General features: G+C 37.9%; 1 protein-coding gene across 1 annotated transcript; it reads left to right on the top strand.

The window, feature by feature from the left end:
- Window positions 1-417: 417 nt before the first annotated feature.
- LOC142643261 (zinc-finger homeodomain protein 2-like) lies at window positions 418-2,270 on the top strand. The gene has a single exon (XM_075817808.1). The coding sequence runs from the start codon at window positions 1,002-1,004 to the stop codon at window positions 1,968-1,970; it is 969 nt and encodes a 322-aa protein (XP_075673923.1). The 5' UTR covers window positions 418-1,001; the 3' UTR covers window positions 1,971-2,270.
- Window positions 2,271-15,568: the final 13,298 nt, after the last annotated feature.

The following is a 15,568-nucleotide window of genomic DNA, read 5'->3' on the forward strand; positions in this document are numbered from 1 at the left end:
AAATACAACTCATTTGTTAAAATGTAAGGTTCAAATCGCTCAACTTCTATCAAACAAATATAAAATAATACTAAAATTTCTACGACCGAATCACACCCTACTCTAGTAAGTAGTTTAGTGTTTTATTAAGGAAAGTATGGATTTGTTAAGAGAATGATAAAGCTAGCAAAAGCTACGTCGCACTAGGTAGTTATTAGGGGTATGGTTCTGCAGTACATGACGTGTCTTTGTGTAATTTGGAGAGTCAATTGTGTTAGGATTAGGAAGAGAAAAGGAGCAATAATGAAGGGTGGGGGTGTGGGACCCTGGTGGGACCCAAATGGCAGGGCGTGGGAGAAGGATGAACGTGACGTTGTCGGTTGTTTTATACAGAGGGGTGAGTCCTTGCTCTCATCAGTATCTCTCTTTGCACTTGACTCATTATCTCTCCCTGGCTTCACCACAAGCAACCAAGCTGTCTCTTGTTGGATGTGTAGCTGGCCTGTTGGAAGCACTGAAACACAAACCCAAAACCAAAACCATAACCAAAACCCCATCTTTCTCTCTCTCTCTTCTAGCTCTAATTCTGTGGTTGTGCTCAAGTGCAAGCCAAATAGTTGGTAAAGCTGCTGCTCCTACTGCTTTTCTCAGTAGCATAACTGTGAGTTTGGTCCAAGTCCAAGTTTTGATTTCTTTTATTTATTTTGAGTTATTGTTTCCAATTATTTTATATCATATGATCTCTCTCTCTCTCTCTCTTCAAAGCACGCGTCTTGTAAGTGAGAACTGTTGAAATTAGCAGCATAGGTTGGTGGGTTTAGTAGTACCCTAATTCTAAATCAGGTGGAAGTGGGAGAAAAAAAAACAACACGAAAATTAGTTAAGCTACCTCTAATTATCTCTTTGAAAAATTGTCGCCCTTTTTGATTGGAAGAGAAGTTACAAGGTACAAAATCTTGGTAGCGGTCCAAGATCTAAGCTAGGGTAGAAGATTGAGAGGTTCCATCAGTAGTGCATAAATAATGGAAATGAAAGCGCAAGAAAAAGAACTAGGAATCCCAGGATCTTTTAGCTATGGTGGTCATATCATTGGAGGATCACTAGAAGTTGAGAGAAGAAGAGATGGATTTCATGGTGGAAGTGGAACTACAAGCCGCAGTCGTACACAATCCCTAGCTCCTCAACAACACCACCCTAGTCAAGCAAGAGTTACAGTCACAGTCCCAGATCCAGTTACTAGTGCAACAATTGCACCCATGTTAGGCAGATCCAACTCAAACCCACAACCAGCAGCAACAGTTAGATACCGAGAATGCTTAAGGAATCACGCAGCGAGCACTGGAGGCAATGTTTTTGATGGCTGTGGAGAGTTCATGCCAAGCGGTGAAGAAGGGTCCTTAGAAGCTTTGAAGTGTGCTGCTTGTGATTGCCACAGGAACTTTCACAGAAAAGAGGTTAATGGTGAGACTCAATTCAGTCCTGGTTCAAGAAGAAGTATAGTGCTTAGCCCTCTTCAAATCCCCCCGCTTTCATCTCCAGCTGGAGTGCTACACCATCAAAAATTCTCAATGGGGTTTCATACAAACCCTACTGCTCCCATTGTTCAACCAATGAACGTAGCTTATGGTGGTGGTGGGGGAGGGACTGAGTCTTCTAGTGAAGACCTCAATGTGTTCCATACAAATGCAGAGGCAATGCCACAGCCACCATTTACTGTGTCAAAGAAGAGGTTCAGAACTAAGTTCACACCGGAACAGAAGGACAAGATGTTAGAGTTTGCTGAGAAGGTTGGGTGGAGGATTCAGAAACAAGATGAAGAGGAAGTGGTGAAGTTTTGTGCTGAGATTGGAGTGAAGAGACAGGTTCTTAAGGTTTGGATGCACAATAACAAGAATTCAATGAAGAAGCCGAATGAGACTGAGAAGCAAACTTTTGAGATGGGTACTGCCAAACCAGTGGCAATGGAGGGAGGCATAGAGGCTGAGATGTAGAAAAACTAGAAAGATTGGGATAAGGTTCGTATAGGATGGGGTGGTGGGTTATCAAGAATTTTATGTCAGAATCTTTGATGTGGGATTAGTGTAATTCTTTTAAAAATCCCTAGCTATTGTTGCCTTGTCTTAATGATTATTTTCCCAATTCACTTATTGTAGCCCTCTCCTCTCTTCTTCCTACATTTTTTTTTTCTCCATATTATGCAATATTGTTCTTCATTTTGTTTAATACTTTCTTGAAATCATTCAGATGTGCACGGACATTTTCTTATGTCAGAAACAACATGAGTTTGGTCAGACTTTATGGTGCACAAAGGTTGGCATGAACCCAATTAAATATGCTGGCACGTTTTGCATAATTAGTTGATCAGTATTGTGTACGAGAGTTTATTAGTGTCGACGATTATGTTAAAATTCTTAAAAGTTCTTAGTATATCTACTCTAGCATGGAGTTTTCTTATCCAAACACACCCTAACCCTAAGCTTGAAATGATAGTTGATTGAAATTTGTTATTTCAATATATAATTTATATAAATACAAAAATGATGATAGTTAGAGTTAGTTTAAAAATTGATAATGTGACAAATTATAACTCAACTCATTTTGAAATCAATGAACAAGATTTTTGTGACTCGGACGTAAAGTTATCTTAAGAACTCTAGGAGAATCATAATACGAACAACTGCAATTACATTATTATTCTTTTTTTTTTCCAACAAATAGAATATTAACAAGATTATTATTTTGCAAATAATAACTCAAATGAAAATGGGGCCGGGCGGGGGAATCTAATTATGCTTAAGTTTGGTTCAAAGAAATCTGGTTAACTTAGATTTGTATTAAAAATAAAAGAAGAGATGGGTTAAACATGGGGTGGTTGATTCATCCATAATATGACCCTCTTTATCGATCATCTTCTTTCTTCTTGTTCCCTCTCTCTTTCTCTCTCTCTCTAGAAGACCATGACCACCATATCTTAGAAGATTGGTTGGTTATCAGGCAGTTGGTGCCTAATACGTTCCCACTCAGTAACTTAATCTCTAGTCTTAGATCAATGATTCATGGATTGAATTTATTTATGTAATTTTTTTTTTAGAATATAACTAGGAGCAAAGCCATATAATTTTTAGAGTGTATCTAGGACTAAGACTTTGTAAACTTATTTTCTATCAAATATAAATTCTCAATTCTATCAATGAAACAAAATATTCATTTATCGTTGTGGTTTTGTAATTTTTTTCATTAAATTAAAACAAGTGGTGATTGAATGTAAAACTATGAAAGAAGCATTATTATTATGAAATACTATGACTTTGTTCCTAAGGGTCTGTTTGGTTGAATAGGTGAAAAAGTAAGAGAATAGAAAATGGTAGGAGAATGGAAAAGTAAGAGGATAGAAAATATTTTAATTTCTCCCATTTTTGTTTAGTTCAGAGTGGAAAATGGAGGGATAGAAAAAGTGAGTTTGTATAAATTTACTCACGCCCTTGTTAAAAAATGATGGCTAGTTAAAACAAAAAAGTTACAAACAACCAAAAAAAAAAAAAAAGCAATCACCCAATTTATCAAAAAATAAGTCATGTCCCAAAAAAAAAATCATGTCTAATTAAATAAAAAAAAAATTTGAAAAACAAAACAACTATGACACCCACAGCCTAGGAAATAAAAATGAAAAAAAAAAAAGAAAAAAAAAAAAGAGAAATGCTAGGAAAGAAAAAAGAAAGAGGCAATGTACGATCCATAGCCCAGGAAATCAAAAAATGAAAAAAAAGAAAAAAAAAACAAAACAAAAAAGGAACTGAACATAGGTATTTTTGTCCATTAAGCAATCTCATTTTTTTCCTTCAGTTTTCTCTCTATTTTAGGGAGAAAATTTTTTGGTGAACTCAGGGAGAAAACACTTAAGCCCTATCATTTATTTTCTATCCTCCCCACCTAACTAAACACACTCCAAAAAGTTTTCTTTTCCATTTTATCTCCAAAGTTTTCCATCCACCATATTTTACCTCCAAACAAACACACCCTAAAAGTATATGTTAAAGCTCTATTTTCTTCCTTGAATATAAGTTGTGTCAATGTCATTGTTTTAAAACTTAAATTAGATTGGCCAGTGGATTAGGTTAACTATGATTCAATGCATAGGATATGGTCCAAGCTAAAAACCAATGTACACAAAAATTAGTCAAAAACTTTTCAAAATCAGCGATGGATAATTTGAGAACTTGCTCTCCAAATTACATTTCCTCAAGTTCTCCAAAAGGCTTTCTGTGTGGGGTTAGATCTTTTGAAAGACTGATGTAAGAATAGTAGGTTTAGGATGACTTAGATCGTAATTTTGTAGTATTAGACTTTTTTTTGAGGACTGTTTTGTGTCGGGCTTGTTAGAAAAATGAACCCTAACAATTATGTACAGAGTATATTTTCTTTTTCTTTTTTTTTTTGGTTTTGTGATAGAGTGTATTTTGAAATAGGAAAATTATTAAATACTTTGAGAATATTATAAATGTGTGCTCCTCATTCTCACATAAATTGTGAATCTCGCCAAAAATTTAATTAATAAAACATACATTTATGTGAAAGAGTGGAATACATATTTATAATATTATGATAATAGTCAATAATTACCTTTTAAAGGAAGTATAAAATAAATCGCGAGGCTCTTGGCAAGAATGATGGGAGTGTAATAAAGCACTCATTGGACTTTATCAAAATTAGGAGGTGGAAGAAAAAAAAATGTAAAGAACTAAAGACCAGGGAACAAGACTCTCAAAAATCATAAACTCCTTCTCAAACTACATTTTATCAACACTTTCATATCTCTCACACACACTGTCGGCCTCTGTTAATCTTGCAACTACATTTGCCACTCTACAAATCACATCATCATCATCATCATCAAATTCTTCTTCATCGAACCAAACGAATTTTCCTCTTTCAACCTCATAAAAAATCCATATCTATTAAATTGAACCCCCATACCAAACCTACCCAAGTCCCAAAAATCCACCTTCATTAAACTCTATGGCCCACCAGGCCCACCTCCTATCCATTCAATCTCCACCGTCCATCTCTACCATCACATCATCAAACAACATCATCACAAACCAATCTCAATCCCCATTGACATTGTAAACGATAGAAGGTCGCTTTGCTCGGCGTGTCGGCTGCGTTTTTCTACTACTTGCACTCGCTTCCTCAAAACGAGTTGAATCGGCGAAATCGAAAGGTTGGGACTGGATAGCGTGCGTTGCGGTCAATGACGTGTTCGAGATGAGGGCGTGGGGAGAGATCTTGGCCGTTGGTGAGAAAGTCATGTTGTTATCTGACGGCTGCGGAGATTTGTCAAAAGCAATAGCGGTGTCTTTGGATTTGAAATCTAAGTCTTGTCTATACTACTCTTTAAAATGTTGTCCCTGTTTAAATTTGATTTTTTTTTTTTTCAAAATACCTCTATTTTCCTAGGTTTAAGTATAGACAAAACTAAATGATAATTTAGTAAAATTACATCTTTTAACTCTCACTAAAATATTGCTAACAAAATATGACCACTTTTTTTTTTGGTGATAAATAGGACCTCTCTTTTTTCTTTTCTTTTTCTTTCTTATTTTGAGAAAGAATAAGACCACTCTCTTGGTTAAACGTTTTCAATTTTTTTTTAATAAAATTTGTTTTCCTGATCTCACGTTTGTTTTTTTTTTTTTTTCAAATATCCTCTTATTTATTTTGAATTTAAAGGAAAAAAAAACACTCCTATTAAAAAATTATTACTATAACTTTCCATCCATATCCTTAAATTTAGCAAATTATTAACATATACCTCTCCTAACAAAATCAAGCACGTTTTGTTATCTATCAAAAAAAAAAAAAAATCAAGCACGTTTTTTCATTAAAAAAAAAGCATGTTTTTGTTTTTGTTTTTTCTTTTTTAATCTCAAACAAAAAGAATCAAATTTAAAACAAAGTGATAAACTTCAAACTAAACAGTTTTTAACAGTTTCCTTCATGCACGTCTTTTACTAACTCACGTTCAAATAATTTACACAACTAACAAGCACCAACACTTCTCCTTGCTATAAAAACAACACAAACTTCTCCTCCCTTAAATCGTTTTCCAAGAACACAAAGTAGATGCTGATGGTGAATCCTTATCAACATCTCCCATTGTTTACATTTATTCATTTTTATCTCCATTTTTTACTTAAAATTTTTAGAACACATGCTTTTTCAACAGGAACCAACGGATCGTATCAGGATTTTCATACCAGTAGACCGAGCCTTGGCGTCTTCATCCACTCCATCAATGACTTAGTAGCCGACAACGTTAGAAAGAAGAAGCACTGACATGGTCATGCAAACCTTTCTTTCACACTTCAAAGTACAGAAGAATCCTTCCCATCAAAAAGTAACAATTTTTCTTCATAAATCTTCTCTCTAACGTGCCGAGATTAATACTTGTGAGTTACAGCGTTGCCACTACTGATTAATTCCATTTTAATATTATCTTTTTCTAGGCCCTTTTCTATTGCTATTTCTATCCAATTATTAGGATTTTTTATTCTAGGCATGGCATTCCATTATTAGAAATTCAATATTGAGTATTACATTGGAATTTCCCTTCAAATCTTATCAGCCTTGATTCAATTTCCCTTCGCTTCTTTGTTTCTTGAATCTTGAATCTTGTCTGCTAGAATGAGGTGTCTCTACCCTGGATGCTCTGTCTCTTTTTATGACTTCCCTACAGCTATGAGAGGTTTTCAGTCGGCCGAGTCCGAATACATACCGCCAGTAGAATGTAGAACGGCATTGAATAGTCCCTAGATCCTTACAGTGAAGGTGAGTCTATTCAAGGGATTTCCTAAAGTGCCACAACCCAGCCATAAAAGTACGGAGGTATCCCTCCAGTTATACTGCTAGGAGTATAACCAGAGAACGACATGAGTAATACTCTAAAGGAGGACATATTGGTTATAGTACTTTTTTTCCTTACCTATTATTTGAGTAATTGTGATCTCGTATGTCTTAGTCATCTCTGTTGGTTCTTATTCTTCTCTTCTTCTATGACCTTTTTATCTGTTTTCTTTGCATCAAACTGTGATTTCATCTCTTTGCATCTCTCGTCAATTTGGGATAATTTCTCATTATGAATTTCTTTTAGTCGTTTCTTTAGTGATTTGAATACTGTTTTTCCAATGTGATTTAAACTAGACAAGTCTTCAATATCAATTGGTTTGGTATTGCTATGGAAGGAAATGATGTATTTGTTCTCATAAAGCAATTCACTGAATATAAGATCACAATGCTTGAGCATATTTTTTTCTTTTATTTTCATCGCAGATCTCTGTTATAGTGCTTTTTGGGTTAATGCCAAATCTACCATATAGCGAATTCATTAGGATCTTGTACACATAGGCCATTGCACAATTGTATGTTGTTTGAAGTGACATGATTATACGCCTTTTTTTTTTCTTTTTTTTTCATTTTGTAGGATTAAACCAATTTTGATCTTATTGTTTCCCTTTAGACTTCACTTTAAAGCTTAGAAACATTAATCATCAATATTTATGGGTTTGGGACTTTCTCTGTAGTTATGTTGTGACAGATTTCTTTACTCTCATAATCTCATTGTGACTTGAATTTCTCTATGATAGAACAATTTAAATAGAGAAATTAATAGAAGAGAAATAAGATCACTGATTATACAAAAAAAAAAATCAATTTAAACTTCTCCCCCCTTTTTTTTTTTGGAATATTTATCTTTTGAGTGATTTGTTCTTTAAAATGGAATTTATACCTTAAAATTTGAATGGATCATCTTAAAACTCAATGTTTGAACTTATACATCTTATACATTATTTTGGATAAGGGTTGATTTAGAGAATTTATTATAATTTGGGATTACTACATTTTCCAATCACCAAAAAAAAAAAAAAAAAAAAACCTAGAGGTGTGATGAAAAAATGATTTCACCGCACATAATACTTATCACACTCCTAGGTTTTTTTTTTTTTGTAATTAGAAAATGTAATAATCCCAAATTATAATAAATTCTCTAAATCAACCCTTACCCAAAAAAAATAGAAGAGCCTCTGGGCACGTGCGTGAGCGCGTGCTCAGAGTATTACTAAAAGCTGAAACGTAGCATTTAATAGTGCTATGCTTTTGAGCCACATCAGCAGTCACGTCATCATTTTTGTTTCCAATTTTTCTTATATATATTTTAAAACATTTTCTCATTTAAAGTGACTTAAAAACTCCATTATTTAAAAATTAAAATATCTTTTAACCATTATTTTTATTATTAATTTTCCAAAACTCTCCCTCCCTTTTACCTCTTCATCTCCCCACTACTTTCTACTTTAATATCATTCTTTCTCTACCTTTTTATTTTCTTTTATTTTGACTCTTCTAATTCTCAATATCTTACTATAAATTTGACATTTTCTTTTTCATTCTATGTATAGTTTTCTCACACAAAAAAGGTTACTTCTCTCTCTCTCTCTCTCTCTCTCTCTCATTTTTCATTTTTTGTTGGATTTTTTATTTATTTTTATTGCATCAATTCTTTAGGTTGATGAATTTTTGTGTCAATTAGAATTCTACTTTGGGTTGATGTAATTTAGTTTTGTATTTTAAGTTGTTATCTTTTATATTCTCTTTGATTAAATATTATCCTACTGCATTATGCATACAGTATATAATAATATAATGTTATTATCTTACATATAATGACTTAGATAATTTGATATTTATTGCTATATGTGGGGTATAGTAATTTAATAAGATAGCAATGCCACATGTCATGCCCGCGGCCGAGGAGTCTAGTATAGTTTCGAGGAGACCATCCCTTAGGCAATGAGGCTAGGGAGGCAAGTTATAGCCACGTCAATGGCACATTATCAGAGGAGGTCACATTGTAGGGAAAGAACTCTAGGGAGGGGGTTAAGCCTGTCGTGTCTAAAGGGATGAAAGCTACCACCACATTAATTGCACCCTCCCAAACCCTCTAGCCGCATTTATGTGAAGAAGATCTCTGAATAGTGCCGTCTTGATTGCTGCAACTCACAGAAGACTTGGGAAGGTGTCCGATGGGACAAACGCTCAAGTAATGGCCTACATGATCAAAAAATGGAGGGCCAAGATCAATAGAAAGAGGCTATATAATGTAAGAGATCCTCCATGAGAAGGGGATCTGAAAATTGTGGAAGTAGACATTGTAGCAACCAAGAACTGAAATTGTAACCAAGTCTGAAGAAATATATTCAAGAACTACTCTCCTCGGGCTTTGTCGAGGAAGGATTTCTTTACGAAAAGCTTGTCTTTCGTTGCTTTCTTATCATTTTTAATCCACTGTGAGCATAGCTCAAATCCATTAAAGCACAATTTATAAGCCCATTTTCTACAAAATTCATTGTGTTGAGCTTTCTGGGCCCTAACCCCGTTGCATCTTGGGCTTAGGATCCAAAATCTGCCCTTCAAATTGGCGTCGTCTGTGGGGAGGCTCAAGCTTTAGTGAAACCAACGTTCAACCATGATAGATTCGGGGCTTAACCAATAGGAGTCTGTTGGTTCCCAACGTCAAGATCATTTTCTCAACCATGAGCAAAGGAGGGACCGGGAGATTAGTGTGCATACCACACACACCAGTAGGAGCCAATCCCGGAGCGGGAGCCACATCTCCCATGAGGAAAATACTAGAAGCCTATAGCTAGGGATAGACTGTTTACGCAGGAGGTTACGCTGCGAGCGACGTAGAGGAACTCCCTCAAGTCTTGACTATTCTTCTGGGGATGACCGTGATAGTAGCTACTGGCCTAGATCGAGGACTCCTCCCAGTGAGTCTTTTTCGTGTGATTAGGAGTGCCGTGATAGGTGGAGAGGGAAGAGTCCATCTCATGAGGGCCTGAGCAACGATGCTATGAGCAGGGCTCTAAATCAGATCTCCAAATCACCTTTCACCCATAGAATTGAGGTAGGAAGGCTTCCTCGACGGTTTTCTCAACCAACGTTCATCATGTATAATGGCAAAATGGACCTTGTGGAGCATGTTAGCCACTTCAACCAGAGAATGGTTGTTCAGTTAAAGAATGAGACCTTGATGTGCAAGGTGTTCCCATCGAGTATGGGGCCCGTGGTGATGAGATGGTTCGATGGCCTGAGGGAAGACTCTATTAACTCCTTTAAGGAGCTTACAAGGGCCTTTGGTTATCGTTTCATCACTTGTAGTAGAGTTCCTCGGCCTTTGGACTCCCTATTGTCCATGGCTATATGAGAAGGGGAAACTCTGAGGACGTATTTTGACGAATACTGGGAGATGTTTAACGAGATAGATGAGAATTTCGATGACGTGGCTATAAGGACATTCAAGGTCAGCCTACCTGTTGAGCATGATTTGAGGAAATCTTTGACTAGGAAACTTGTTAAGAGTGTGCGTCAGCTTATGGACCGTATTAACAAGTACAAGCGAGTCGAGGAAGATCAATAACAAAGGAAAGCTAAGGTGGTCCCTCAAGATAGAAGAGATTTTAGGTCAAACCGATACAACAATAACCGTCCTCGGAGAGATTTTTCTAGGCAATCTCGGTCTACTACTGCTCAAGTGGTCAACATGGTGTTCCGAGAGCCAATACATCAAATCTTGGAAAAAATTAAGAATGAGCCATACTTTGAATAGCCAAACAATATGGGAGGAGATCCCGCAAAGCGCAACCAAAACCTTCATTGCCAATACCACTAGGAGCAAGGACATATCACAAAAGATTATAGGACTTTGAGGAATAACCTAGAGCAGCTAGTCCAAAATGGAAAGTTAGAGCAATTCCTGTCGCAACCCAGCGGACAGGGTGGCCAGGCAAGGTCGGGAGCTTAGAGAAGTACTTCTACAAGACCACCTTTGGGTACAATCAGTGTCATCCTGGCTGCCCTAAGGAGGACTGGTTCTCATCCATCTAAGGTGATGCCTATAGCTCGGCCATTTAAGGAGGACCTGCCCCCTAATGCGAAAAGGTTTAGATTGAAAGCCGGACCAACTTTGAGCTTTTCCAATGAGGATAAAATTGGAACCCTGTAGCCACACGATGATGCCTTGGTAGTTATTCTCAAGATTGGAGGGTACGATGTGAAGAGGGTGCTAGTAGATCAAGGTAGCGGTGACGAAATCATCTACCCAAATCTGTATAAGAGGCTCAAGCTAAGGCTGAGGACTTGGCCAGCTATGACTCCCCTCTGATAGCATTTGATAGAAAAACTGTCTTTCTAATGAGCCAAATCAGGCTACTTGTTCAGACAGGGTTAGAGGACGTAGAAGTGAACTTCATAGTGGTAGACGCATACTTCCCCTATACTACTATTGTGGCGAGAACTTAGCTCCACGCCATGGGAGTTGTGCCTTCCACCCTACACTTGAAGGTGAAGTATCCATTAGGGGATTGGGTCGAGGAATTGGTGGGAAGCCAATCTGTAGCCAAGCAGCTCTTGGTGGCTACAGTCAAGCATTAGGCCAAAAGTGAGTCCTCGGCTGCTACTGACTAGGGTTTATAGCAATCAAAGGTACCAATGTGGTCTGCGGACGTGGTAGTAAGAGGGGCAGAATGTGAGGAGCTACAAAGAGTTGTTGTTGGTAATGACAAAGGTAAGTTCTTCTAAATCAGAGTTTAGTTTCTCCCCTAGGAGAAGGAGGAGCTAATAATGTTTCTTAGTAATAACCTCAATGTGTTTGCGTGGAGCGCCTATGAAGCTCCTGGGGTTGATCCAAGCTTCATTTGCCATCACTTAAACGTCAATCCATCTACCACCCCCAAAAGGCAGCCACCTCGACGCTCATTCTGATGCCGTCAGGGAGGAAGTGATCAAGCTCGAGCAGTTCGAGGCTATTAAAGAGGTGTTTTACCCCGAGTGGTTGGCCAATATGTGGTGGTGAAGAAGAAAAGCGAGAAGTGGCGAGTATGTGTGGACTTCACAGAATTAAATAAGGCTTGCCCAAAAGACCATTTCCCCATGCCTCGAATAGACTGTGGGCCATCCTCATATGAGCTTCTTAGATGCCTTTCAAGGGTACCACTAGATACCATTAGTTTTAGATAATTAGAAGAAGACAACTTTTGTTACACCTACTGGAAACTACCACTACAAGGTGATGCCCTTTGGATTAAAGAATGCAAGGTCCACTTACTAGAGGATGATGACTAGGATGTTCAAGCCACACCTAGACAAAAATATAGAGGTTTATATAGACGACATGGAGGTAAAAATTAAGGTAGTATCCAAGCATGTGGGTGACCTTAGGAACATTTTTGAAATACTTAGGAGGCATAAACTACGCCTCAACACTTCCAAGTGTTCATTTGGCATCAGCTCGGATAAATTTCTAGGCTACATGGTCACTCATCGTGGAATTGATGTCAACCCTGACCATATCAAGGCAATTAACAGTTTGTAGCCTCCTCGGAATCCCAAAGAGGTCCAGAAGTTGACAGGGATGATTGTTGCTCTAAACTGATTCATCTTTCGGTCGGCGAACAGGTTTAGGCCTTTCTTCCAGTTGTTGCATAAGTGGAAGGGATTTGAATGGACTGAAGAGTGTGCCCTAGCCTTCCAGCAGCTGAAGGAATACCTTTCTTTGCCACCTTTCAGATTCAAGGTTGGTTGTTGGCCAGGTAAACGGAGAATTGGAAGCCAAAGACCTAAGGATGCAAGGGTATTTGAGTCGAGCCAGGCATTTGCGATCGGGGTTCAAGTCTTTCACCTTGCAGCAAATCCTCAAGAGCAGAAACACACATGCAGACTCTTTTACCACTCTCGCAACCTCCTCGACACAAAGCTTACCTCAGATTATCCTGGTCAAGGATTTGTGTGAACCCATTGATTCGAAGAGAGAGAAGGCTTAGATTCATCAAGTCAGTGCAGGGCCTAGTTGGATGGATCCTATTGTACTGTTCCTCAAAGATGACATCTTGCCCAAGGGAAAAGAGGAGGCCAATAAGGTACAGAGGAAAGCTCCTCATTTTTGGTTGTCCGAGGATCAGAAGTTGTACAAACGCTCTTTCTTTGGACCATATTTACTATACATCCATCCCAAAACAGTAGACCCACTCCTAGAAGAGCTACATAAGGGAATTTGTGGAAGTCACACGGGAGGCAGATCCTTGTCTCACAGAGCCCTCACTCAGGGATACTAATGGCCAAATATGCAAAAGAAAGCACAAGACTACATGAAGAAGTGTGATCAATGCCAAATGTTTGCTCCAAACATTCATCAGCCATGAGGTGTGCTTAATCCCCTATCTAGTCTCTGGCCTTTCGCTCAATGGGGCTTGGACATCGTAGGGCCATTCCCCAAAGCAGCGGGAAATAGAAGATGGTTTTTGGTCGGCACAGACTACTTCACCAAGTGGGTTAAAGCGGAGCCACTAGCGAGCATCAAGGATGTGGATGCCAAAAGGTTTGTGTGGAAGAATATTGTCACTCAATTTCGGATTCCTCATACCTTTATCTCGGACAATAGACTTCAGTTTGATAGCAAAACTTTCAGAAGGTACTATTGTGAATTGGGGATCAAGAATAGGTACTCAACTCTGGCTTACCCATAAGGGAATGGACAGGCCGAGATTCTCAATAAAGTCATAGTAAATGGACTCAAGAAGAGGTTGGATAATGCAAAGGGTAAATAAATGGAAGAGCTGCCATATGTTCTTTGGACATATCGGACTACCCCTCATAAGTCCGCGGGAAAGACCCCCTTTTCAATGACTTATGGGGCTGAGGCTGTGATCCCTCTGGAGACTAGGTTTCCAACGCTGAGGATAAACTTATTCACTTTGGATAGCAATGACAGCCTACTAGAAAAGAGTCTGGATTTAATTGAAGAACGAAGAGAATGTGCCATGGTCCAATTAGCATATTATCAACATAAACTCAAATAGGGGTATGACATGTGAGGTTAAGACTGTTAGCCCCTAGGGACTTAGTATTAAGAAAGGTTGTGGGCACTGCAAAAAACCCAGCATGGAGAAAGTTGGGGCCCAATTGGGAAGGGTCGTACCATATCACCTCGGTAGTTGGTATAGGGGCATACTTCCTAGAAGATCTGGATGAGAATGTTATACCATACCCCTGGAATGTAAATAACCTACGAATGTATTATTATTAATGAAATGCAATATTTTTGTTAAAGTTATGTGTCGTATTGGTTACTTGTTTGAATATTAAATGGAACCTTGGTCATTTCTAGTTCATCGGACCACATACCTTGGGTAAATTAATATTTTGGACTACTTGTTTGAATATTAAACAAAATATTGGTCATGCTTGACTCCTCAGACCACATACCTTAGGTAAATTAATATTCTAGGCTATTTGTTCAAGTGTTAAGCAGAACCTTGGTTATATATGGTCCCTCGGACCACATGCCTTGGGTAAATTAATACTCTTCATTATTTGTTCAAATGTTAAACAGAACCTTGGTTATGTTTAGTCCCTCGGACTACATGCTTTGGGTAAATTAATACTTTTCATTATTTGTTCAAGTGTTATACAAAACCTTGGTTATGTCTAGTCCCTCGGACCACATGCCTTAGGTAAATTAATACTCTTCATTATTTGTTCAAGTGTTAAACAGAACCTTGGTTATGTCTGGTCCCTCAGACCACATGCCTTAGGTAAATCAATACTATTCATTATTTGTCCAAGTCTTAAACAGAAGCTTGGTTATGTCTGGTCCCTCGGACCACATGCCTTGGGTAAATTAATGCTCTTTATTATTTGTCCAAGTGTTAAACAGAACCTTGATTATGTCTAGTCCCTCAGACCACATGCCTTAGGAAAATTAATACTCTTCATTATTTGTCCAAATGTTAAACAGAACCTTGGTTATGTCTGGTCCCTCAAATCACATGCCTTGGGTAAATTAATACTCTTCATTATTTGTTCAAGTGCTAAACAGAATCTTGGTTATGTCTGGTCCCTCAAATCACATGCCTTAGGTAAATTAATACTCTTCATTATTTGTTTAAGTGTTAAACAAAACCTTGGTTATGTCTCGTCTCTCGGATCACATGCCTTGGATAAATGAATACTCTTTATTATTTGTTCAAGTGTCAATGGTTATGTCTGGTCCCTCAAACCACATGCCTTGGGTAAATTAATACTCTTCCTTATTTGTCCAAGTGTTCAACAGAACCCTCGACCATGCCTGGTCCCTCGGACCACATGCCTTGAGTAAAATAACACTTCGCATATGCATCATCATGAGAACATGAGGACTTACCCTAGTTTTTGGTCAAAGGATTCTGAAGCTTTTATTAAAGTATGGGTGTTCACCCTTAGAAGCATCACCAATCTAGCCTCTCAGCAAAGGACAAGACAATAACTACAACCAATCAAAGACAAATAGCGCAGGAAAAACAAAGGTCCATAAAATAAAAGCTGATATCTTTTCATTAAATCAAAAGAAAAAATACATCATAAACTAGGGCAAACTGCCACAACGAAAGAAAGGTACATTAAAAAAAAAAATCCTAGGCTAGGCCTTGGCTAGGGGAAGATCTTTTGTGCCAACTGGCTGGGAGAAAGAGGGATCAGAAGCTTTACCCGAGGTGAC

This window comes from Castanea sativa, chromosome 1 (genome assembly GCF_040712315.1).
Source record: "Castanea sativa cultivar Marrone di Chiusa Pesio chromosome 1, ASM4071231v1".
Classification (NCBI taxonomy): domain Eukaryota; kingdom Viridiplantae; phylum Streptophyta; class Magnoliopsida; order Fagales; family Fagaceae; genus Castanea; species Castanea sativa.

Excerpts from the sequence above, each read along its gene's own strand:
- LOC142643261 (XM_075817808.1), top strand. The coding sequence starts at position 1,002 with ATGGAAATGAAAGCGCAAGAAAAAGAACTAGGAATCCCAGGATCTTTT.